Raw genomic sequence first — 25,854 nt, 5'->3', positions numbered from 1 at the left:
TCTTCAACCCGTGACGAGGTACTCATAATGCCCTGTGGTGGCACTGAACGCTGTCTTCCACTCGTCTCCCTCCCAGATACGCACCAGGTTATACTCACTCCTGAGATCCAGTTTCGTGAAGAAGCACGCCCCATGCATTGACTCAATCGCCGTAGCGATAAGAGGTAGCGGGTAACTGTACCCCACCGTGATTTGATTGAGACGTCGATAGTTAATGTACAGGCGTAAACCTCCATCCTTCTTCTTCACAAAAAAGAAACTCGAGGAGGCAGGTGAAGTAGAGGGCCGAATGTACCCCTGACGCAGGGATTCAGAGACATATGTATCCATAGCCACCATCTCTGCTTGCGACAGGGGATACACGACTCCTGGGAAGCACAGCGTCTGCCAGGAGATTTATTGCACAATCCCCCCGTCGATGAGGTGGTAATTGAGTCGCCTTCTTTTTACAGAAGGCGAGAACCAAATTGGCATATTCTGGGGGGATGTGCACGGTGGTGACCTGATCTGGACATTCCACCGTGGTAGCACCAACGGAAACCCCTACACACCTCCCTGAGCACTCTCGCGACCACCCCGTGAGAGACCTCTGTTGCCAGGAAATAGTAGGGTTATGTATGCAGAGCTAACCAGGGAAGGCCTAGTACCACAGAAAATGCAGGTGAGTCAATGAGAAAGAGACTGATTCTCTCCTCATGATTCCCCTGCATAACCATGGCCAAGGTGGCCTCTAACCATGACCAAGGAGATGGTGACCTTCCCAATTAGCCCGGACCCTAATGGTTGACTATCTAGAGCGTACCAGGAAGGGTCTAACTATAGGAAAAATGGGGATCCCTAACCTAATGGCTAATGCTCTGTCAATAAAATTCCCAGCTGCGCCTGTATCGACGAGCGCCTTATGCTGGGAATATGGGGAAAACTCAGGGAAACAAACAGGCACAAACGGTTGATCAACAGAGGACTCTGGATGAGTGTGGTGCAAACTCACCTGGGGTGATGCCAGAGTGCCCTGCCTGTTGCCTCGACTCCCAGAGGAACCAACACGGCACTGCGCCCTCTGCGGCCACAGATGGCGCAGACACTATAAGCTTCTACCTTCCCTCTGCGCGGGGTTCTTCGGCTCTCACCTGAGCTCGGTTCCCCGCATCTCCATGTTGCCTGGGTTGCCCCCGACCGGCTCCATTTCCCCTCTCCCCGTTAGACACGGCCGCATGAGGCACCCCCTTTGACCATAAGGCACGGCCGCATGGCGCACCCCCTTTCCCCATTAGGCACAGCCGCGTCCGAAGGGGATCAGGGGTTGCTCGTGAACCGGGTCTTTGAAATCTCGAAAACATTGTTATTTTTTAAACAAGCCATAGAAAGTTGGTTCCAATTTCAGTTTAATCCACCAGAAGACAGAACAAATAATACAACAAATATTGTGGTTTAACATCAAATATGAACATTTTTACAAAATCTTTATTTTTTTATATTTTTTTTAGAAAGGTAAAACTTTGTAAATTACATCATGAATAGGACTGGTGGACCTGTCACACATGCAGCTAACATAAATATGGAAATGTCTGCTATACACAAAATTACAACCAACTAATTGCAGCATTACTGCAAAAATGAATGAGGCAAGTGGAAAAAAATATTTCAAACACTTGTTTTTCCACAAGGGCTATTAAGCAGGACAATAGACACGATGTGGTCCCAAAAACACCTCTCTGACATAGGGTACAGCATATCTCATTGAATGTCTCGCCAGCTTTGATCCATGCCTGGGCCTGCAAGGTTCTTTGTTTGTCAGCCGAATCATTGGTTCGAAACAAATACAGAACAGTACAAGACAAGAGAACACACATGGTTAATGTTCTGGGGAAAAAAATACATATATTATTTGTATCTATAGTCTTAGAGCCTTTCCATAAGTCCACTCAAGTTTCAACTGTCGTCTGACTGTGATTAGAGCGTTGTTGATTGCCTTTGCCGATCGCTCATCATCTTCAACCATCAGTGAGTCCATCATACCAAGTCCACCAAGTGCATTGTTAAGTACTCTAAAAACAGGTTTGCCCCAACAAAAAAATGCAAATATAGGGGTTGGTTCCCCTCTCTCCACTGGGATTCTCTGCCTCTAACCCTATTACAGGGGCTGAGTGACTGGCTTACTTGTGCTCTTCCATGCCGTCCCTAGGAGGGGTGCGTCACTTGAGTAGGTTGAGTCACTGATGTGATCTTCCTGTCTGGGTTGGCGCCCCCCTTTGGGTTGTGCCGTGGCGGAGATCTTCGTGGGCTATACTCGGCCTTGTCTCAGGATGGTAAGTTGGTGGTTGAAGATATCCCTCTAGTGGTGTGGGGGCTGTGCTTTGGCAAAGTGGGTGGGGTTATATCCTTCCTGTTTGGCCCTGTCCGGGGGTATCATCGGATGGGGCCACAGTGTCTCCTGACCCCTCCTGTATTTATGCTGCAGTAGTTCATGTGTCGGGAAACGAGGGTCAGTTTGTTATATCTGGAGTACTTCTCCGGTCTTATCCGGTGTCCTGTGTGAATTTAAGTATACTCTCTAATTCTCTCTCGGAGGACCTGAGCCCTAGGACCATGCCTCAGGACTACCTGGCATGATGATTCCTTGCTGTCCCCAGTCCAACTGGCAGTGCTGCTGCTCCAGTTTCAACTGTTCTGCCTGCGGCTATGGAACCCTGACCTGTTCACCGGACGTGCTACCTGTCCCAGACCTGCTGTTTTCAACTCTCGAGACAGCAGGAGCAGTAGAGATACTCTTAATGATTGGCTATGAAAAGCAAACTGACATTTACTCCTGAGGTGCTGACTTGTTGCACCCTCAACAACTACTGTGATTATTATTACTTGACCAAGCTGGTCATTTATGAACATTTGAACATATTGGCCATGTTCTGTTATAATCTCCACCCGGCACAGCCAGAAGAGGACTGGGTCTTCCTAGGTTTTGGTCTTTCTAGGGAGTTTTTCCAAAGACACCATGGAGAAGAGGATGCTATGTGAGAAACTGAAAAGAAAGTGTTGAAAGAAGCGCAGGAAGCCAGGAGAGAGAATGAGACTAACATTGGATATAAAGAGGCTTGGAAATCAGCTGACAATTAAAATATAGAGGCAGGAGGACTCTGTTGGAGCATGCTATAGCTCTACAGAGAGACCTAGAGGAGACCTTGTAATAAAAACACAAAGTGGAGTCTTACATTTTTTTAATGTTTCCACACATTCACCTTTTAAAATAAAGCTATGTACACATTTAATCTTTCCCACAGTAAAAATACATCAGATACACAAAGCCTATGGGAAACAGAGTGAAAAACGTAAAGCATAAACATTTTAAAGTTCAAAATGAAAATTCTGAATCACCCAACAATTATTTAGCCTTGATAATTGTATATTGCCATTGAGTTGTTATACTAGCCAAGTAACCAGAGGTCTGAAAATGATCTGAAACATTTAGCTTTATATTTGATTTCCTCTAAGAAATTATTCAGTTTGAAGTTGTGATAAAACATTTTGATTAATGCTTGGTGTACCACAAAACAGGTGATCTGAAATTCCAATAAATAATAGTATGTTGGCTGATTATAGTGACCCAGATTAAGCCTACAGTAGTACTAAACTGCACTTTTTCCAAAAGTCCTAGAATACCGTCTCTAGTCCAGAAGTATTCCATTCATGGTTTATCACATTTGCAGTTAATTATTTACCAATTAAAATGAATTTTATCTGGGCCTGTGAAGTTGGCGTTATGTTTGGGACTTGAAATGCATTATTTTCCACCTCAAATTACCTTTGGTTAAGAAAATTGAGCACATACATGGTCTTAACAATCAAATAAAAATTCTGAAAGTAAGGCAACATTCATACTTTTGTGGGGCCAATCCTGTAATTCATTATGAATTGACATGAGGCACCCAACAAATACATTTAGTTGAAGTCTTTCCCCTAAGAGAAAACCAGGTCCCACTCCCTGCTTAAGTTCAAACAAAAACATAGATTTATTTAGCATGCATAATACAAACCAATGCGGTTTATCCAAAATATCAAATCAAATATCTTGTCAAGGAAAGTAGAGAACACAGCACTTATGAACTCAAAACCCCATGAGGTATATACAAGAATTGTGCAAAACAGACACCATATATTTTTGTAATCTGTTTTATGCAATTTAAGTGACACCAGGTAAGGTAAAAATGCTGTCATTTCAAGATACTCTTTTTTTTGTTCATCTGGGAAATTTACAAAGTAATTATTGATAGAGTCGAACACCCATTAAGAGAATGTGGCCAATTTGGTGCTTTGGATTCAACATAAATCATCCCAATTGGCTTCAAGTTTGACAATGCAGGTCATTATGTGGAACATTTAATGTGTATAACTTCTACGGGATCAGTGCCCCCCACCACCACCACCACGGGACGGTTGTGCTAACGTAGGCTAATGTGATTAGCATGAGGTTGTAAGTAACAAGAAGATTTCCCAGGACATACAGTAGACATATCGGATATGGGCAGAAAGCTTGAAATTCTTGAATGAATACCATGCTATTGTTTGAGGAGAGTGCACAGTTATGAACTTGAAAATGTATTAATAAACCAATTAGGCACATTTGGGCAGTCTTGATACAACATTTTGAACAGAAATGCAATGTTTCATTGAATCAGTCTAAAATTTTGCACATACACTGCTGCCATCTAGTGGCCAAATCTAAATTGTGCCTAACCTGGAATAGTACATTATGGCCTTTCTCTTGCATTTCGAAGATGGAACAAAAACGCATGTTTTTTTTCTTTGTATTATCTTCTACCAGATCTAAATGTGTTATTCTCCTACATTAATTTCACATTTCCACAAACTTCAAAGTGTTTCCTTTCAAATGGTATCAAGAATATGCATATCCTTGCTTCAGGTCATGCGCTACAGGCGGTTAGATTTGGGTATGTCATTTTAGGCGAAAATTGAAAAAAAGGGTCCAATCACAGGCCTCTGCAATGGCTTCCTGAAAAGTGCATCTAACTGCATGAGAGTGAGGCCTGAAACACAGCATGCAGCTCATGGAAGCCCACGCTTACTAGCATCTTAGGAGTATCAGAGCTCGGGCAGATTCTGTTGCACTGCAACATTACAGTGTTACTTTTGTGTTGCATTATTGTTGTCCGATAAGATACGTGTTAGTAATATTATTGGGAGGATACATCTTATCAGTTGTCTGCAAAGCAATATTATTAAGTGATCATTTCTGAAAGAAAAAACATCTTCCTATCTCACACCAGTTCCTAACTGCATATGAAAACTAGCGAGCATCTGGGCAGGGAAAAAAGAGAGTGCCATCATTGGGATCAATCAGAGTAAAGAATGGATGGCTGCCTATGGTCACCCTGCAGCGTTATCTGACAGTCTATTTTAGTCTACTATAGCCTGGCTCCTACCAGCCTGGCTCCTACCAGCCTGGCTCCTACTAGCCTGGCTCCTACTAGCCTGGCTCCTACTAGCCTGGCTCCTACTAGCCTGGCTCCTACCTCACAAATGTTCACGATTCATGTTTCATTTTTTTTTTACTGCCATCTCTGATGGATTCTATTAGGACAACTGATGCAGAGGACTCGCATCTTTGAGCTTTCTATTGTCACTTTGTATGCTGTTAGGAGCTGGACTGAAGATAATTACGTAGTTATCAACTAAAGACCTACTTCAACCTAAGTGTCTATCCCAAGCAAAGAATAATACCACTAAGGTCATCCACATATTAAAAGTCCCAGATCAATGAAAGATCTCTTAAATAAAGCAATAAACCAAGATATTATGGAATTTGTTAAGTGTGGTGTTAGAATCAAGATAGTTACAAAATAAAATGTTAACTATTATAGAATAACGCCAGCAAAATAATATCTTGATTTAAAAATTCTAGGTCCTAAAATATCATATAGGACATCGCCTTTTAAAAGCTTGCAAATCCATTTCACATTTCCTGTAAAGTTTGGTGAGACTTTGCCTGTTGTCAAGAGTTTATTCCGTTTTGTGTTGACCACGTATCCTAATTTCCCAGGAAATTGCTCAGGTGTGCTACTGTGCTTAAGAGAATAATGGCGTGTTTAAGGTCCAATATAACATCATCTGACAAAGTGCATTGATTCATACGAATTGGTTGAAATAGCTGTTCTTGGGTTTAAATAACTGTTCTTGGGTCACTCTTGTTGTGTGTGCCTTAAAAATTACCTCCGTTCCCACATGAGCATTAGAAACTTAAAAAGGGATGAGGAGGGAGTTTGTACAATATATTTTTCCTATGTTTGAAGTTAAGAGAAGGGAAGAGTAATAGATTCTAGTCAAGCATGACTCCCTCGCTCGCTCTCACCATCATTCTCACTCTCTACCTCTGAACTGGCGTCCCCCTGCCTGTCCCCTCACGCCTCCTCTGGTGGCGGGGGCCTCTTCAGGTCGCGGATCTGCTTGATCAGGTAGTTCTTCTCATCACAGAACTGTTCGTCCTCAGAGCGATCTGTCTGGAAGTGGCTCAGGAAGTCCACCAGCTTGGCCTGGTTCTTCAGCAGAATGTCCAGCACAGGCTGAGTCTTGTTGGGGTTGGCCACAAACACCTAGCACCAGAGCGGACAGTCTTTGAATTGAATAGTGCTACAGCGTGAGTGCCATAGCCTGACATCTATTCTAGTTGGTTAACTGGTAAATGTATACCTTAGTATATGTTAATGGTATCATTTATTTAGAATAATACAACAGTATGAAGTTATAACTAACTTTTAAAGGCAACATTAATATTTCTACATCCTCTATAAAGACTGAGAATGATAGATTAGGGGATGAAAATGTGAATAACATGTATTTTAGGTCAAGTAACCCAAAACGGTGGAAAGTAGGACAAGCAGAGAATGAGGCCAGAATCTGTACCCTCAGCCTTGGCCGATCCCTTAATAAAATATTTCTACACACCTTGAAGACATGGAAGGCCTCAAACTGGATGTTGCGACTGTTGTCTCGCAGCATGTTCATCATCATCTTCAAGTTCTCTGCACGACTGATGTACTTGGTCATCACAGTGAAGTTATGTCTGTCCAGAAGAAGCTCTCCCAGGAGCTACAAAACAGTTTGGTTAGTAATATAAAGGAGGGTCATCATTGCTTTTAGGATAAGTTAGTAAGATATGTCAGTAACAGAATAAATAATTGAGTCACATGGGAGGTCAAAACTTTAAAATGTTGGGTTTTATGACAAAGTGATACCATGAAGCATCAAACGTGATATAGAGTACCTTCAGGGACTGCCGTTTGGTGACATAATTCTCAGAATGCAGTAGCTTCTCATATTCTGTAAACACCCTGTCATAATTGGTCTCCAGAAAATCGGCGCACATAATCTTATGTCTCGTGAGAAGATCCTAGAAACACATTTGAGAGAAAAGAACAGGATATTAGATAAAGAAATAACAGATCATACTAAGGACACGAGTGCTAACGTCCTGTCCAGGGGATGTACAGTGGGGCAAAAAAGTATTTAGTCAGCCACCAATTGTGCAAGATCTCCCATTTAAAAAGATGAGAGAGGCCTGTAATTTTCATCATAGGTACACTTCAACTATGACAGACAAAATTAGATTTTTTTTCTCCAGAAAATCACATTGTAGGATTTTTAATGATTTTATTTGCAAATTATGGTGGAAAATAAATATTTGGTCACCTACAAACAAGCAAGATTTCTGGCTCTCACAGACCTCTTCTTTAAGAGGCTCCTCTGTCCTCCACTCGTTACATGTATTAATGGCACCTGTCCACAACCTCAAACAGTCACACTCCAAACTCCACTATGGCCAAGACCAAAGAGCTATCAAAGGACACCAGAAACAAAATTGTAGACCTGGCTGGGAAGACTGAATCTGCAATAGGTAAGCAGCTTGGTTTGAAGAAATCAACTGTGGGAGCAATTATTAGGAAATGGAAGACATACAAGACCACTGATAATCTCCCTCGATCTGGGGCTCCACGCAAGATCTCACCCCGTGGGGTCAAAATTATCACAAGAACGGTGAGCAAAAATCCCAGAACCACACGGGGGGACCTAGTGAATGACCAGCAGAGAGCTGGGACCAAAGTAACAAAGCCTACCATCAGTAACACACTACGCCGCCAGGGACTCAAATCCTGCAGTGCCAGACGTGTCCAGGCCCATCTGAAGTTTGCTAGAGAGCATTTGGATGATCCAGAAGAAGCTTGGGAGAATGTCATATGGTCAGATGAAACCAAAATATAACTTTTTGGTAAAAACTCAACTCGTCGTGTTTGGAGGACAAAGAATGCTGAGTTGCATCCAAAGAACACCATACCTACTGTGAAGCATTGGGGTGGAAACAATCATGCTTTGGGGCTGTTTTTCTGCAAAGGGACCAGGATGACTGATCCGTGTAAAGGAAAGAATGAATGGTTCCATGTATCGTGAGATTTTGAGTGAAAACCTCCTTCCATCAGTAAGGGCATTGAAGATGAAACGGGACTGGGTCTTTCAGCATGACTATGATCCCAAACACACCGCCCGAGCAACGAAGGAGTGGCTTCGTAAGAAGCATTTCAAGGTCCTGGAGTGGCCTAGCCAGTCTCCAGATCTCAACCCCATAGAATATCTTTGGAGGGAATTGAAAGTCTGTGTTGCCCAGCAACAGCCCCAAAACATCACTGCTCTAGAGGAGATCTGCATGGAGGAATGGGCCAAAATACCAGCAACAGTGTGTGAAAACCTTGTGAAGACTTACAGAAAACGTTTGACCTCTGTCATTGCCAACAAAGGGTATGTAACAAAGTATTGAGACAAACTTTTGTTATTGACCAAATACTTATTTTCCACCATAATTTGCAAATAAATTCATTAAAAATCCTACAATGTGATTTTCTGGATTTTTTTTCTCATTTTGTCTGTCATAGTTGAAGTGTACCTATGATGAAAATTACAGGCCTCTATCATCGTTTTAAGTGAGAACTTGCACAATTGGTGACTGACTAAATATTTTTTTGCCCCACTGTACTTGTGCATCAAGCTGCCTCACGATACAGGAGGTTGGACATAGGGCAGGAGCCTTTCTGGCTCGGACAAGGCTTAGTTATAGTAAGCACATAGGCCATAAAGAAGTGAAAAGCAGCAGTGTACCTTGAATGAAGCGAAAGCATCTGAGGCGATGTCAAAGGTGGACAGCTCTACATAGCGGAAGAAGCAGTAGAAGTCTTCAGAGAAAAGAACGCTGCGCGCCAGGGGCTCATGACGCAGGCACTCCCTTAGCATCATCCCACAGTTCAGAGCCACTTCTGCACTCTCGTACCTGCAAAGGTGGGATTCATGTCAGTAGTGCTCAACACTACTACATGGGTGTGTTTTGTTGGTGATTATTCATTTAGGATCTGTTGCGATTGTATGCACGTGGGTCTGTAAATAGGGATGTGGAGGTCATGAAATTTTGTCAGATGACTGTCATGAAATTGACTGCTGGTCGCACGGCAATTGATCGTTAATTAACAAACATGTTTAGCATCTCCAGGCCTCCAAGCACACAAGCATTTGGAACATTAAAAAAAATGTTGAAGTCTAATAAATCCATTTTATATACACCATCACAAATGCATTAAACCTGCCTAAAATAAATAAAGGAACATTATATGAAGAAAATGTATTTCAGAAGAACAGAATGAGTTGGCCAACTGTATGTTATCTGGCTATGCACCATTCCATAGGCTATTTCATTTAGCAGACGCAATGTGCTAATAAGTGCCATTATTTTATATTAAGAAGAATATAATTTACTTAAATTAATAAAATAGAAAGGATATTTTTCCCATTCCGGAGTGAGTGCACAAATGAAGAGGCTAATGTTGAGCATAAAAGTGATCATTTGAAGAAAAAAAGTCCTATAGACTAGATTTAGAGTTATTTGGCAACTTTAGTTATGAAAGATAGAAATCAAAACAAATATGGGCTGCATGATGCAACTATAGCCTATTTATGATGTGAGAAACTCACAAAAAAAGTTTGCACTCGTTTTTCCAATCATGCTGGGTAGTCTACTCCGGTTTTAGAGCGGGCATGTGCTTAATATGAGCAGCTGAGAAATAAATATAGTTGCAGCTGGGATCCTCTTTTTAGTGGCAACCATCAAAACTCTGCTTTCACAGGATTGCATATAGAAATGTCTGGGCTTATAAGAACGCATTTCACTCCACGCATCAACCACTGTTTGAGGAGCATGCGGCCTCTTGCTGCGCTGTATCACATTTAATTTTTGAAATTTTAATTTTACCTTTATTTAACTAGGCAAGTCAGTTAAGAACGAATTCTTATTTTCAATGACGGCCTAGGAACAGTGGGTTAACTGCCTGTTCAGGGGCAGAACGACAGATTTGAACCTTGTCAGCTCGGGGATTTGAACTTGCAACCTTCCGGTTACTAGTCCAACGCTCTAACCACTAGGCTACCCTGCTCTCCAACCCTGTTCCTGCAACCCCGTGCTTAATTTGGGAAACTTAAATGAAATCTGTTTAGGAACATCGATAGTAATAGGTTCACAACTAAACATATTTAATTAAACTGTTGAAAGCCCCCCTCTCTGCATACTTGAGAAAGGAATGAAGGAGAAAAAGGAAACGCAAAGTGGTGAGATATTCTGTAGCTAAAAGTAATGTCAGCCTAAATTGTTATTTTATTTAATGCCCTATTACAAGGCTATTCAAAATTGAATTCACTATAAATTCTAGGCTAACTCTGAACCAATAGCATTGCCTAGGCCTATACGTTCTCTCCCAAACTCATTGATAGAAAGTTTGGAGCGTAGCATACGTTAACCAGTCCATCATGTATGCATTATCCAGTGCACACTCAAAGGCGATTACTAGTATTTGTTAATTTTTTTAGTATAGGCTAGACCAATTATGTAAAAAAGACTGATTAAATCTTTATATTTTATGCTGTGCGTAATATACATATAAAGGCCAAATCATTTATCATTCAGTTATTTATTTTTTAGCTTGGGCTCTTCTATAGGCCTATGCGTAAGCTCTAATAATATTGTCGTTCTGAATGAATCATCACCTTAGAAAGCGCTGTCCATTTTGTTGTGTTCAGCTTTGAAAAAACATCCACAACGACCAATGTTTTCCACTCAGTTCCATGAAAATAAAAGAGAGCCGCACACTCTAGGAGCTCAGATGCAAAAATGTAATTACCAACGTTTCGACAGCCAAGCTGTCTTCATCAGGTTATGCTCAAACACTGCGGGATGACTCGTTTATATAGTGTCAAAAGACACAGGTGTCTGTAATCATGGCCAAGAGTGGCCTAATATCATTGGTTAATAATCAAATATTAAAATGTCATACAAAGAACAGCATACAAACAACAAATGAATAGCATATGATCATAGATTAATTTGACTATACAAGTTTACAAACAATTACAATGGCAAAGTCACAATAATCACAAGAATGGCTTCAGATCAAAGTCTACGTTGAGACCGAAGGACGCAAGGGTCTTTCAATTAAAGATCCAGGCAGCCTCTCGTTTTAACAATAAATTATCAAGGTCACCCCCTCTCCTAGGGACGGTGACATGTTCGATGCCAATATAACGCAGAGACGAAATCGAGTGGCCTGCCTCCAAGTGGGCCGCAACTGGATAAGTAAAGTTTTTACACCTAATGGTGCTACGATGCTCTGAGATACGTACTTTTAATTCGCGCTTTGTTTTACCTACATAATTTTTACCACAAGGACAAGTTATAAGATAAATAACTGCCTTAGTGGAGCACGTAATAACTTTTATTGGGATCGATTTCCCTGTTTGTGGGTGTTTGAAGGATCTACATTTATAAGTGCCATTACATTTATAATTTCCATCCAGTAGGGGCGCAAATAGACATTGTTCAGGAATATCTTGGGGTGGTAAATCAGAGTTTACCAATTGGTCTCTGAGATTTCTGCCCCGCGAGAATACGACCAAGGGGAGGTCCGAAAACACATTACAGAGACTATCATCGGATTTTAGGATGTGCCAATGTTTGTGAACAATTCCCTTAATTTGTTCAGAGCACTTTGATTAGCGGGTAGTTAGAACGCAAGAATGAGTCTTTTTGCGAGACTGACCTTGAAAAAGGTCATGTCTCGTTTTGAATTTTCTCAATGGCAATATTAATCTGATTAATCTTGTAGCCCCTCTCCTTGAACTTTCTTTGCGTCTCAGCCATATTTCTGTCGAAATCGGATTGTTTTTTGCAAATTCTTTTGATTCGACAGAATTGGCTCAGTTCCAACCTGCCGTTGAACCTCTTTCCTCAAATTGATCGATCACAGTGAGGTGAGTTTTGATATAATTTTCGATTGCATTTCTATTAATATCAGTGGTTAGAGGGAAAATAGAGAGCAGAGTACCAGGCCATTAGCGACCTGATGGTCGTGAGCGAGTTGGGTACTACCAACGCATGTCCAGAGTGCATAAGAGGAGATTACTGTGACAACGGTCACGTGGAAATTTACTGTGGTCACGACTCATGACAGCCGGTCCGCGGTAACTCGGTCACCGCAACAGCCCTGTCTGTAAATGAACAAACAGGGGAGTTAAATGCCTAAAAAGGCAATGAAAATGGGGACAAACCTAACTAAAATAGATAAATAGATGCCTCTTGCTTATCATGTCTACTGATCTAACAGATGGCAAATGGGCAGCTTTGAGACTCACCCTTTCAGCAGCATGAAGAGGATCTGTGGGTGTGAGGAGATATACTCAACAGTGGGCGTACGGGTGCCAATCTGACGCCGTACAATGTTGCTGAACAGCTGGACCACATCCTTCTTTCCCTGGTGGACGATGATGATAAATATTACAATCACTGAAGAATAGGAGGGTGATACCCTATGCGCATGTTTAAAAAATACTGAGATAAAGGAATGAGAGGCCCACAGAACAGTCACTCCCCAGTGCTTTATGCTCCTCCCTCTTCTGTATTGATTCATACATCCACTATGGACTACCGTTGTATCCTGAATATATTTCCCCCACACACAAAACTAATGGGTAGAACATTTCCCCACCTCGAAATCAATCCTTTGCAGGTTTGCAATGAGAGCAATAAGGAGGTTGGTGTTGTAGAGCTCCTGGGCCAGTTGGGCAACTGCCTCCGTTTGGGGCTCCTTGTCCCCTGTACCACACAGCACCTCTTTCAGAGATGACAGGTTCTTCGACACCTCTTCTGCAACCTGGTGACAAGAAGATATGAGGGAACAGCACTTAGTTAAAATCAGGGGCTGCATCTGAAATGGCACCCTATTCCCTATAATGTAGAGCACTATTAACCAAACCCCATATATGGCTCTGGTCAAAAGTAATGCACTATATAGGGATTAGGGTGCCATTTCAGACGCATCCAATAACTCTCACGCCATTTCTATATGATGCTGCTGTCTTGATGCTCAAACGTTAGAGACCAACTTTAACTAACAAAGGCCAAAAGACAATTTCTAGCGTGCTCTCAAAACAGCAGTCCACAAGTACCACCTGACCTTTTCACATTTTTTGCTTTCTGCCGCATCCAGCTTTTCCAAGTAAGCCACGTTCTCCTTCAGACTCTTCACAATCTCTGCTGGGCTCTTCTGAGACTTCCCGAAGGGGAAAGGCATGATGAGATGGTGATGAGTTGAGTCTGGATGTAGAACGGGAAAAAAATGCACCGCTTTCCCTTTGGATAAAATGTATTGCAGACAAATGATGAGCTATTACGTAAACAAACTGCAGCACACATGATCTGACTGAGATCATGGCCTATGCAGTCACTGAAAAATGCACATTACAGTACACTATGGTAACCAGAGCCACACATACAGTCGAAGTTGGAAGTTTACATACACTTAGGTTGGAGTCATTAAAAATCATTTTTCAACCACTCCACAAATTTCTTGTTAACAAACTAGTTTTGGCAAGTCGGTTAGGACATCTACTTTGTGCGTGACACAAGTAATTGTTCCAACAATTGTTTACAGATTATTTCACTGTATCACAATTCTAGTGGGTCAGAAGTGTACATACACTAAGTTGACTGTGCCTTTAAATAGATTGGATAATTCCAGAAAACGATGTCTTGGCTTTACAAGCTTCTGAGAGGCTTACTGACATAATTTCAGTCAATTGGAGGTGTACCTGTAGATGTATTTCAAGGCCCACCTTCAAACTCAGTGCCTCTTTGCTTGACATCATGGGGAAATCAAAAGAATTCAGCCAAGACCTCAGAATTGTTTATTTTGTAGACCTCCACAAGACTGGTTCATCATTGGGAGCAATTTCCAAATACCTGAAGGTACAATGTTCATCTGTACAAACAATAGTACGCAAGTATAAACACCATGGGACCAAGCAGCTGTCATACTGCTCAAGAAGGAGACGCGCTCTGTCTCCTAGAAATTAAAGTACTTTGGTGGAAAAGTGAAAATCAATCGCAGAACAACAGAAAAGGACCTTGTGAAGATGCTGGAGAAAACCGATACAAAAGTATCAATATCCACAGTAAAACAAGTCCTATATCAACATAACCTGAAAGGCCGCTCAGCAAGGAAGAAGCCACTGCTCCAGAACTGCCAGACTACGATTTTCAACCCCACATGGGGACAAAGATCGTACTTTTTGGAGAAATGTCCTCTGGTCTGATGAAACAAAAATAGAACTGTTTGGCCATAATGACCATCTTTATGTTTGGAGGGAAAAGGGGGAGGCTTTGCAAGCCAAAGAATACCACCCCAACCGGGATGGCAGCATCATGTTGTGGGGGTGCTTTGATGCAGGAGGGACTGGTGCACTTCACAAAATAGATGGCATCATGAGGAGGAAAATGATGTGGATATATTGAAGCAACGTCTCAAGGCATCAGTCAGGAAGTTAAAGCTTGGTCGCAAATGGGTCTTCCAAATGGACAATGACCCCAAGCATACTTCCAAAGTCTAGGCAAAATGGCTTAAGGACAACAAAGTCAAGGTATTGAAGTCATCACAAAGTCCTGACCTCATCCTATAGAACATTTGTGGGCAGAACTGAAAAAGCATGTGCGAGCAAGGAGGCCTACAAACCTGACTCCGTTACATCAGCTCTGTCAGGAGGAAAGGGCCAAAATTACATTTACATTTAAGTCATTTAGCAGACGCTCTTATCCAGAGCGACTTACAAATTGGTGCATTCACCTTATGACATCCAGTGGAACAGCCACTTTACAATAGTGCATCTAAATCTTTTAAGGGGGGGGGTGAGAAGGATTACTTTATCCTATCCTAGGTATTCCTGAAAGAGGTGGGGTTTCAGGTGTCTCCGGAAGGTGGTGATTGACTCCGCTGTCCCCAATTTATTGTGGGAAGCTTGTGGAAAGTTACCCGAAACGTTTGACCCAAGTTAAACAATTTAAAGGGAATGCTATCAAATACTAATTGAGTGTATGTATGTAAACTTCTGACCCACTGGGAATGTGATGAAATAAATAAATGCTGAAATAAATCATTCTACTATTATTCTGACATTTCACTTTCTTAAAATAGTGGTGCTTCTAACTGACCTAAAACAGTGAATTTTTACTAGGATTAAATGTCAGGAATTGTGAAAAACTGAGTTTACATGTATTTGGCTAAGGTGTATGTAAACTTCCGACTTCAACTGTACATACACAAACAAAAAGTATGTGGACACATCTTCAAATGAGTGGATTCGGCTTTTTCAATTCTTCAAATTGATGCCCTGCTAGAGCTTCCCTGGTCCACTGTAAGTGCTGTTATTGTGAAGTAGAAACGTTTTGGAGCAACAACAGCTCAACCGTGAAGTGATTAGGCCACATAAGCTCACAGAAAGAGACCGCCGAGTGCTGAAGCGAGTAAAAATCATCTGTCCTCGTTTGCAACACTCAATACCAGAGTTCCAAACTGCCTCTGGAAGCAACGTCAGCACAATAACTTCTTGTCGGGAGCTTCATGAAATGAGTTTCCATGGCTGAGCAGCTGCACACAAGCCTAAGATCACCATGTGCAATGCCAAGAGTGGCTGGAGTGGTGTAAAGCTCACCACCATTTGACTACTTGTTTTTGTAACTGATGCAGTAGAATCAGATATATATATTTTTTTTACTTATGGAACAGGGGGGACTGTGAAGAGACACACACGATAAGACACACTCTACAGACAAGTACACATGGATTTTGTATTGTAGATATGTGATAGTAGAGAAGTGGCCTGAGGGAACATACTTAATGTGTTGTGAAAAGTGTTATGAAATGTCATCTAATATTTTGAATTGTAAATAACTGCCTTAATGTTGCTGGACCCTAGGAAGAGTAACAGCTAATGGGGTTCCTTAATAAATACAAATACTCTGGAGCAGTGGAAACACGTTCTCTAGAGTGGTGAAGCGTGATTCATCATCGGGCAGTTCGACAGACTAATCTAGGTTTGACAGATGCCAGTAGATCGCTACCTGCCCCAATGCAGTGCCAACTGTAAAGTTTGGTGGAGGAGGAATAATGGTCTGGGGCTGTTTATGGTTTGGGCTAGGCCCCTTATTTCCAGTGAAGGGAAATTTTAACACTACAGCATACATTCTAAACAATTCTTTGCTTCCAACTTTGTGGCAACAGTTTGGGGAAGGCCCTTTCCTGTTTCAGCATGACAATGCCCCCATGCACAAAGCGAGGTCCATACAGAAAATGGTTTGTTGAGATCGGTGGGGAAGAACTTGACTGGCCTGCACAGAGCAATGTTCCAACATCTAGTGGAAAGCCTTCCAAGGAGAGTGAAGGCTGTTATAGCAGCAAAGGGGGGGGGGGGGGGCAACTCTATATTAATGCCCAGAATTTTGGAATGAGATGTTCAATGAGCAGGTGTCCACATACTTTTGGTCATGTAGTGTATTCATATATGGCTCTGATGGTAACTAACAAATCAAATCATGTCCTGACAATGGCATATTTGCTCATCACCATAATTAGCCTAAGCTGTAGGCTACATTGACAGCTACACCTGTTATTTATCTTTTTGGTCTTTTGCACCCCAGTATCTCTACTTGCACATCATCATCTGCACATCGGTCACTCCAGCGTTAATGCTAAATTGTAATTATTTCACCTCTATGGCCTATGTATTGCCTTACCTCCCTAATCTTCTACATTTGAACACACTGTACATAGATTTTTCTATTGTTATTGACTGTACGTTTGTTTACAACTCTGTGTTGTTTTTGTCCCACTGCTTTGCTTTATCTTGGCCAGGTCACAATTGTAAATCATAACTTGTTTTCAACTGGCCTACCTGGTTAAATAAAAGGTAAAATAAAAATATTTGTGGTCAGACAATAGAAAACAGAATGATCAGATCATAGAAATCAACTGGGTCAAATCTAATGCAGGGTCCCTGGGAGCTACATGTTAGGAAGTTAGCTAGGTGTTTATCTGTATTGGGCCATCCCCACCCATAGCCAAATGGTAAACTCTTTTATGAGTTACTGGTGATTTTCCGAAGTAATATCCGGATGTCACTCAAACGTGCTGATTAAATCGCTATTATTGTATGCTACCTTTCAGTTAGACCGTGGCAATGAGTTCGTTGAGGATTAGTTAGAACTGATGATTGATTATCTAGCTCCTTTTATTTTGGCTTGCTAGATAGCTTAGTTTGTTGACATTGTGCATGAACCTGTAGGACACTGACAGCTAGCTAGCTAGCCAGACAAATGTTCATCTTGTCTCGCTAACTTGGCTGGCTAAATCAAATTGCGACAACACACTAAATAACCACGAGAACACAGTCATATACAATTTCCAGAAAGTTGTTAGCTATCTTAGTAGCAAGCCAAATGTAGCTATTAGTTAAAAACAACGAACGATTAGCAAACTCACAGCTGGCTAGCTAGCTAGCTCGTTTAGCACGCTACAGTAGCTTTTTTAACTCACCAAGCTTAGAAGGTAACTTCGAAATGTTTACAAAATATCCTTTGGGAAGTGTAATACTTATACTAACCCTATACACCACACCTATTAACGAACTTCATCACTATCGTGCAAAATTATTTTCACGTGATCTAAAAAGTATTTCTACTGGCTAGTTGATGTCAAACAACTTAATTTCCCCTAACTCCTCGTTCTGGAGAACAGGGCGGGTATGTTACGTTTGAGATGTTCGATTGACATCATTTTTAAACCAATCAAACTTTAAATGATGGAACGACACGGCCCTAATCCCCGCCCCTGAACTCAAAAATTGCAACAATGTTGCATTGATACATTATGATTAAATCTATTAAAAATATAATTTCTACAGATTACAGTAACAGATGTAGCTATTTGAGGGTACATTGTAGCAAACCCTGTGTACCGGTTTCAATCAACTTGGAAACTTATTTGAAATGCTCATCAAAATACTACATCTAACAGTAGACCTTTAAGGTACTTAAATAGAACAAAATAGTCAGGGACAGCTGTCTATCATTGTCTCTGATTTGGAACCATACTTAGGTAGCTTTGTCCCACAGGGGTTTTTGTGGCTAGTTAATTTCTGTTTAGTGTTTGCTCCTTACAGGACTGTTTCGGTTATTCTTTTTGTTATTAGTGTTCAGTTTTAATAAAGAAAGCATGAACACTTACCACACTGCGCTTTGGTCCGATGATTCCTCATCTTCTGACGACGAATACCTTGACAGATGCGATGGATCATTGGGGCTCATTCAATATTCTCTTTCTTCTGTTGTTCAGTGAAATCATCCTGTGTGAAGAGTCAACTCAATTTAATTAAAGTTCAATTCGCAACTAAATAGTTAAAAAAAATGTATATTGGAATGATTTAATCATTTGCAATTATGTCTACTTATAAGGTTAAAAGGTTTAGGTTTCTGTCTTCATATGATATGGTAAATATATCCAATGCAAAACCATCTACATTTAAATGGTATTAATTAATCATTTGCATATATTTCCATTAATTCCCGATAATTTCCATATATTCCAGTTAATTCCCACGGAAAGTTTCCACCTTTGAATATTCCCCAAAATGTGCAAGCCTAGTCCTGGCTTGATCCAAAATATTTCAGAAATCAAATACTTCCATATTATGCCACCTTCATACTAACAGACTAGGCCTATCTGTAGAACCGATGGTGTTGATGCGAGATATGAGAGCTATTTGTTGTAGGCCTCATAGAGAGCATAATATTATTTGTTCGATGGCATCAGTGCTAACTTTGTACATTATTTGTACCAAAATGTGCGTGCATAGTTTAGTGGTGTATGCTGACCACACCGCTTGCATCACGTGCGCGAGTATTGCAAAATAAATGTACGCATGCATGTTATTCAATCATTGCACCCACACTGCGCACACATCAGCGAGTGTCTGCGTTGCCAGGCGCTAAAATAGAAATTGGTTCTATTTGTGACGCCCAACGCGCTGCAAGTCCGGCCTCTCCCATCTCCTCATTGGTTCTTAGGAGCATATACCCAGGTGCTGTCTCTGTTACAACTGCAAGGAGGCTTGTTGTGCAATTAAACTGAATGTCTTTACTTCAGAAGTTGACCACTCACTCATCCAATCATCACATCTCCGTCTACACACAACGTACTTGATACATTCTTAAAGCAACAGTATTCAATATTCAACTAAGCTACGACACCATATTACTGAGCACAACACCCCCAACCCTCCTGCTCTAGTTCACATATTCTTTAAACCACGAGGGAAGAGCTATGACCCGTTGGGGTCTCCCAGTGTTCAAAGGTGTGGCTGGTGGCAGGGGAACTGCAGGCATTTGAGGCCTGACTGGTGGAAGGGCCCTGAACTGAGCCTGGTGAAGGGGTGGAGGTGCATGAGCCCCTTGAACTTGTTCCTGCCCATGGTGAGTTGTGGACTGACGGGTCAGGGAAGGATCCCCCACTGGCGAATGGACTTTTCTGAGGCAATGTGCATGCCAGCAGGATCCATCCTGAAGTTGGAAAGTTGTAGTCTCTTGATGTAAAAAATGTATCACTAGCCACAACTTGCTGAGTGTAGGGGGCAGTATTTTGATGTTTGGATGAAAAACGTACCCAAATGAAACTGCCTATTTCTCAGGCCCAGAATCTAGAATATGCATATAATTGTCAGATTAGGATAGAAAACACTCTAAAGTTTCCAAAACTGTCAAAATATTGTCTGTGAGTATCAGAACTGATATTGCAGGCGATAACCTGAGGAAAATCCAACCAGGAAGTACTGTTTTTTTCCTGAAAGCTCTCTGTTCCATTGCATGCCTTCCCTCCATTTAAAGGGATATCAACCATATTCCTTTTCCTATGGCTTCCACATGGTGTACACAGACTTTAGACATATTTTCAGGCTTTTATTCTGAAAAATGAGCGTCAGTGGATGGCTGGGTGCCAGCAGTGTTTTGCATGCGCCAACAGAGTGGAGCAGACATTTTCTCTCTCTCTCCTATTGAAGAAGCTACAGTCCTGTTGAAATATTATTGTTTATTTATTGTAAAAACAATCTGAGGATTGATTATAAAAAAATGTTTGACATGTTTCTACAAACTTTACGGATACTATTTGGAATTTTCGTCTGTCCCGTCGTGACCGCTCAAGCCTGTGGATTTCTGCACATAACGCGCCAACCAAATTGAGTTATTTTTGGATATAAAAATAATCTTTATGGAACAAAAGGAATATTGATTGTGTAACTAGGAGTCTTGTGAGTGCAAACATCCGAAGATCATCAAAGGTAAGCGATTCATTTTATTGCTTTTCTGACTTTCGTGACCAATCTACTTTGCTGCTAGCTGTTTGTAATGTTTTGTCTGCTAGCTGTTTGTAATGTTTTGTCTGCTGAGAGAGATGTCCTTACATAAACGCTTGGTACGCTTTCGCCGAAAAGCTTTTTTGACATCTGACACGCCAGGTGGATTAACAACAAGCTAAACTGTGTTTTGCTATATTGCACTTGTGATTTCATGAAAATTAAATATTTTTATTAACCTTTTGTAACTAGGGGGCAGTATTTTCATTTTTGGATAAAAAACGTTCCCGTTTTAAACGGGATATTTTGTCACGACAAGATGCTCGACTATGCATATAATTGACAGCTTTGGATAGAAAACACTTTGATGTTTCCAAAACTGCAAAGATATTGTCTGTGAGTGCAACAGAACTGATGTTACAGGCGAAACCCAGATAAAAATCCAACCAGGAAGTGCCCCATATTTTGAAAGCTCTGCATGCCAATGACTCCTTATATGGCTGTGAATGGGCTACAAATGAGCTTACGCTTTCTACGTATTCCCCAAGGTCTCTACAGCATTGTGACGTCTTTTTACGCATTTATGTTGAAGAATAACCGTAAGGGACCACATTGAGCAAGTGGTCACATGATGGCTCCCGCAGAAAATCTTGCGTAAAGTACTGAGGTAGCCATTATTCCAATCGCTTCTAATGAGAAACCAATTGTCCGACGGATATATTATCAAATAGATATGTGAAAAACACCTTGAGGATTGATTCTTAACAACGTTTGCCATGTTTCTGTCGATATTATGGAGCTAATTTGGAAAACAATTCGGTGTTGTAGTGACCGCATTTTCCGGTCGATTTCTCAGCCAAATGTGAAGAACAAACGGGAGCTATTTCGCCTACAAAAATAATATTTTTGGAAAAAAGGAACATTTGCTATCTAACTGGGAGTCTCCTGAGTGAAAACATCCGAAGTTCTTCAGAGGTAAATGATTTAATTTGATTGCTTTTCTTATTTTTGTGAAAATGTTGCCTGCTGCTAGCAGGGCATAATGCTATGCTAGGCTATGATAAACTTACACAAATGCTTGTCTAGCGTTGGCTGTAAAGCATATTTTGAAAATCTGAGATGACCGTGTGATTAACAAAAGGCTAAGCTGTGTCTCAATATATTTCATTTGTGATTTTCATGAATAGGAAGATTTTCTAGGAAGATTTATGTCTGCGTTATGCTAATTAGTTTGAGGCGATGATTACGCTCCCGGATCCGGGTTTGAGAGTCGCAAGAAGTTTAATTTGAATTTGGAGCTCTGACGAAAATTAATTCAGTGGATATTGACGAAAATGATCCCGCTAACGGGATGGGTGCTAGCCACTTTAAACAATGCAATTTAATATAATGTTTACATACCCTACATTACTCACCTCATATGTATATACTGTACTCTATACCATCTACTGCATCTTGCCATCTTTAAGTAATACATGTATCACTTGCCACTTTAAACAATGCCACTTTTATATGTTTACATACCCTACGTTACTCATCTCATATGTATATACTGTACTCAATACCATCTACTGCATCTTGCCTATGCCATTCTGTACCATCACTCATTCATATATCTTTATGTACATGTTTTTCATACCTTTACACTTGTGTGTATAAGGTAGTTGTTGTGAAATTGTTAGGTTAGATTACTCATTGGTTATTACTGCATTGTCGGAACTAGAAGCACAAGCATTTCGCTACACTTGCATTAACATCTGCTAATCACGTGTATGTGACAAATACAATTTGATTTGATGTTGTTTCACTCTGTGAGATGTCTCATAATGTTGTTTCATCCATTGCTGTGCCGCTCCAACATAGGCTTGCCTTGCTGCAGCAAGCTTGTTCTTTTGTTTTGGGCAGAGGAAGTCCAAAGGGAGTTTCAGTTCCCTGCCAATCATCAGGGAGGCAGCAGACACCCCAGTTGTGGAGTGCTTCGTAGCTCTGATGTGGAGTAATGTAAGGCACTTCCAAAGGTTGTCCTTTAGCCAAGTAGGCCCGTATTCCTTCCTTCAGGGTCCTGATCTGTGTAAACGTCTTGACCAAACCATCTGGTCTGCCACAGTACACAGACAGATCATTCGAGACAAACTGGGGGCCATTGTCTGTCGTAATGGTGCTGGCCAACCGCCAGTGACAGAAAAGCTAATCTAGTGTTTGGATGATCATCAGTGAGGTGGAAGTGGACAATGGCATCACTTCTTCCCATTTTGAATGCAAGTCATGAATGACCAGGAGGCCCCGGTGTGCTGCGGCCCAGTGCAACTCTCCACAGATATCCACCTCCAGGTGGTCCCAGGGAACCTTTAGCCATTCCACTGGTGTCAGGGGTGCAGGAGTGGGTCTGCCTGATTTCCAACTCATGCTGTGCAGTCCTTCACAAGGGACTCAATGTCTCTGTCAATATTTTGCCACCAGACCATGTCCCTGCATCGTTGCTTCACCTTAACAATGTTCAAGTGCCCCTTATGTCCCATGCACCTCTCGAATCTGTGTGCAATGTCCTCTGGAATCAGTGTACGATGTCCTCTGGCGATGCACACTTCCAGCATGAGAGCTCATCTCTCACCCTGTAGAATGGCAGCAGTTCTCTGTCCACCATAGCAGGCCCCTGATGTACACTATCTTTCAAAAGTTTTGGGTCACTTAGAAATGTCCATGTTTTTGAAAGAAAAGCTCATTTTTTGCCCATTAAAATAACATCAAATTGATCAGAAATACAGTGTAGACATTGTCAATATTGTAAATGACTATTGTAGATGGAAACAGCTGATTTTAATGGAATATCTACATAGGTGTACAGAGGCCCATTATCAGCAACCATCACTCCTGTGTTCCAATGGAACATTGTGTTAGCTAATCCAAGTTTAGCATTTTAAAAGGCTAATTGATCATTAGAAAACCCTTTTGCAATTATGTTAATTAACACAGTTGAAAACTGTTGTCTTGATTAAAGAAGCAATAAAACTGGGCTTCTTTAGAGGCGTTGAGTATCTGGAGCATCAGCATTTGTGGGTTCGATTACAGGCTCAAAATGTCCAGAAAAAAATACCTCTTCTAAAACTCGTCGGTCTATTCTTGTTCTGAGAAATGAAGGCTATTCCATGTGAGAAATTTCACGAAACTGAAGATCTCGTACAACGCTGTGTACTACTCCCTTCACAGAACAGCACAAACGGACTCTAACCAGAATAGAAAGAGGAGTGGGAGGCCCCGGTGCACAACTGAGAAAGAGGACAAGTACATTAGTGTCTACTTTGCGAAACACATGCCTCACTGTCACGAATATCACCGAAGGTGGCTCCCCTTCCCGTTCGGGTGGCGCTCAGCGGTCGTCGTCGCCGGTCTACTAGCTGCCACCGATCATTTTTCCCTTTTCGTTTGGTTTCGTCTAATTGTTTTCACCTGTTCCTTGTTGGGGTTTTTGGGTTGGTGTTATTTAAGTTCGATTAGCCCGCTTGTCTTGTTTCTGTTATGTAAAGGTGTTCGTTATATTGTGGGTTTGCCGCTGTCCGGTTTGATACCAGTGTGTATTTTAGGTGTAGTGTATTTACGCCTGTGTTTCGGCGTCACATATTTGTACAGTTTCTGGTTGGACATTAAAGCGTGTTTTTCCCGTATCCTTGGCTCTCTGCGCCTGACTCCACACCCATTCACTCTTTGGACGTTACACTCACAAGTCCTCAATTTGCAGCTTCATTAAATAGTACCCACAAAACACCAGTCTCAACGTCAACAGTGAAGAGGCGACTCCGTGATGCTGGCCTTCTAGGCAGAGTTGTAAAGAAAAATCCATATCTCAGACAGGCCAATAAAAATAAATGATTAAGTTGGGCAGACACTGGACAGAGGAACTCTGCATAGAATGCCAGCAAACCAGAAGCAGAGTATTTACGATTGTCATAAACTGTGGAGAGAGAGAGAGGGAGGGGGGGCTAGGATCCTCCCCCCAGGTTACGTCATGACAGTGCACTACACCAAGTCTTACAGGGCTCTAGTCAAAAGTAGTGCACCGTATAGGGAATAGTGTGCCATTTTGGACACATCCCATAGTGAGTTGCCAGATTCAGCTTGTGAGATGGGTGCTGTAGCAGTTATGTTTACGAAACATGACAGTTGCTCTCTTTTCCTCCCTTTCAGATGTGTTTGTCCTGTCACAGACCTGGTGCCACTATTGGTTGTGATGTGAAGACATGCCGGTGGACGTATCACTACTACTGTAGAATATGGAATATGGCCCAGGTCAAAGAGAATCCCTCACAGGGGATCTACCTGCATGTGCCCTTTGAAAAATAACCGTATTACAACGGAGCTGGAAATTTCTGTTAAAAACAATCCTAATATTTCTGTATTCGTTGGTCTCTGGATGTAGTGTGTATTGTAGCAAACGCCGGGATGCCTCTCAGGACGCCAGCGAAGGTATCTAACTTATCTTTTACATGATATTCAGCACACAAGGGATGGCTTTTCTTTTGACACTTATAAAGTAGACCACAAGAGGATAACTCAATACTGTTGTTGAAGGTGAATGGCCAGAGTATTGACGTATCCAATTGATATTTTTCAGATGATCAGGAGGAACAGGGAGGTGTGGCCAATGACTCAGACTCCTCCCCTCAGCAGACTAGGGGCTGTGAGAGATTCGAGAAAGGGCGAATCAAAGTTGGATCCGTTGGCCAATCGGAGGACACCCGCTCAACCTCCTCTCAAGACGTAGATGATGAGAGCTCCTCGCATGTAAGGACCCCACACACACACTGTAGTTCCTTTGGGTGTACCCATTATTAGGACAGATAATGTAAAAAAGGTCACTGCACATTACAATTGCATGTTAAATCTCATCACGCATATGTCTCTTCTAAGCTGTTCTGATCAATGTTCATCAGAGAACACATTTTCTGCTGAAGATGGTCTTTATACTATTGCTTGTCCAAGCATTACCTTGTGCAAAATGTATGGATTGGAAAAGCGCAATCAGTTATATAGGTCTTGTCTGATGTATTATTTCCTACTATGTCTGTCACCTGACATTGTCTTCTC

At 41.5% G+C, this 25,854-nt stretch overlaps 1 protein-coding gene across 2 annotated transcripts; it reads right to left on the bottom strand.

The window, feature by feature from the left end:
• Nucleotides 1-3,198: 3,198 nt before the first annotated feature.
• LOC115107393 (calcium-binding protein 39-like) lies at nucleotides 3,199-18,173 on the bottom strand. 2 transcript variants are annotated; one of them, XM_029630796.2, is made up of 8 exons: nucleotides 17,961-18,173; nucleotides 13,551-13,726; nucleotides 13,083-13,247; nucleotides 12,730-12,848; nucleotides 9,160-9,328; nucleotides 7,277-7,402; nucleotides 6,958-7,101; nucleotides 3,199-6,605 (listed from the first exon to the last, which is right to left on the bottom strand). In XM_029630796.2, exons 2-8 carry the CDS (start codon nucleotides 13,665-13,667, stop codon nucleotides 6,414-6,416), a joined length of 1,032 nt encoding a protein of 343 aa, XP_029486656.2. In that variant the 5' UTR covers nucleotides 13,668-13,726; nucleotides 17,961-18,173; the 3' UTR covers nucleotides 3,199-6,413. The 2 variants fall into 2 exon arrangements, with proteins under 2 accessions (XP_029486656.2, XP_029486663.2); XM_029630803.2 differs by having other exon boundaries at nucleotides 13,551-13,690.
• Between the last annotated feature and the right edge of the window lie 7,681 nt (nucleotides 18,174-25,854).

This window comes from Oncorhynchus nerka, linkage group LG3 (assembly GCF_034236695.1).
Source record: "Oncorhynchus nerka isolate Pitt River linkage group LG3, Oner_Uvic_2.0, whole genome shotgun sequence".
NCBI classification, from domain to species: Eukaryota; Metazoa; Chordata; class Actinopteri; order Salmoniformes; family Salmonidae; genus Oncorhynchus; species Oncorhynchus nerka.
Note: the sequence above shows the minus strand (reverse complement) of the source record. Positions and strands in the feature narration are given on the sequence as shown.

Bases quoted from the DNA above. Each gene is read 5' to 3' on its own strand.
- LOC115107393 (XM_029630796.2), bottom strand. From the start codon at position 13,667: ATGCCTTTCCCCTTCGGGAAGTCTCAGAAGAGCCCAGCAGAGATTGTG. The intron at 12,849-13,082 runs GTGGGGAAATGT...ATCGTCCACCAG, and splicing joins TGCAAAGGATTGATTTCGAG to GGAAAGAAGGATGTGGTCCA. The intron at 6,606-6,957 runs GTGTGTAGAAAT...CTCTGGTGCTAG, and splicing joins AGGCCTTCCATGTCTTCAAG to GTGTTTGTGGCCAACCCCAA.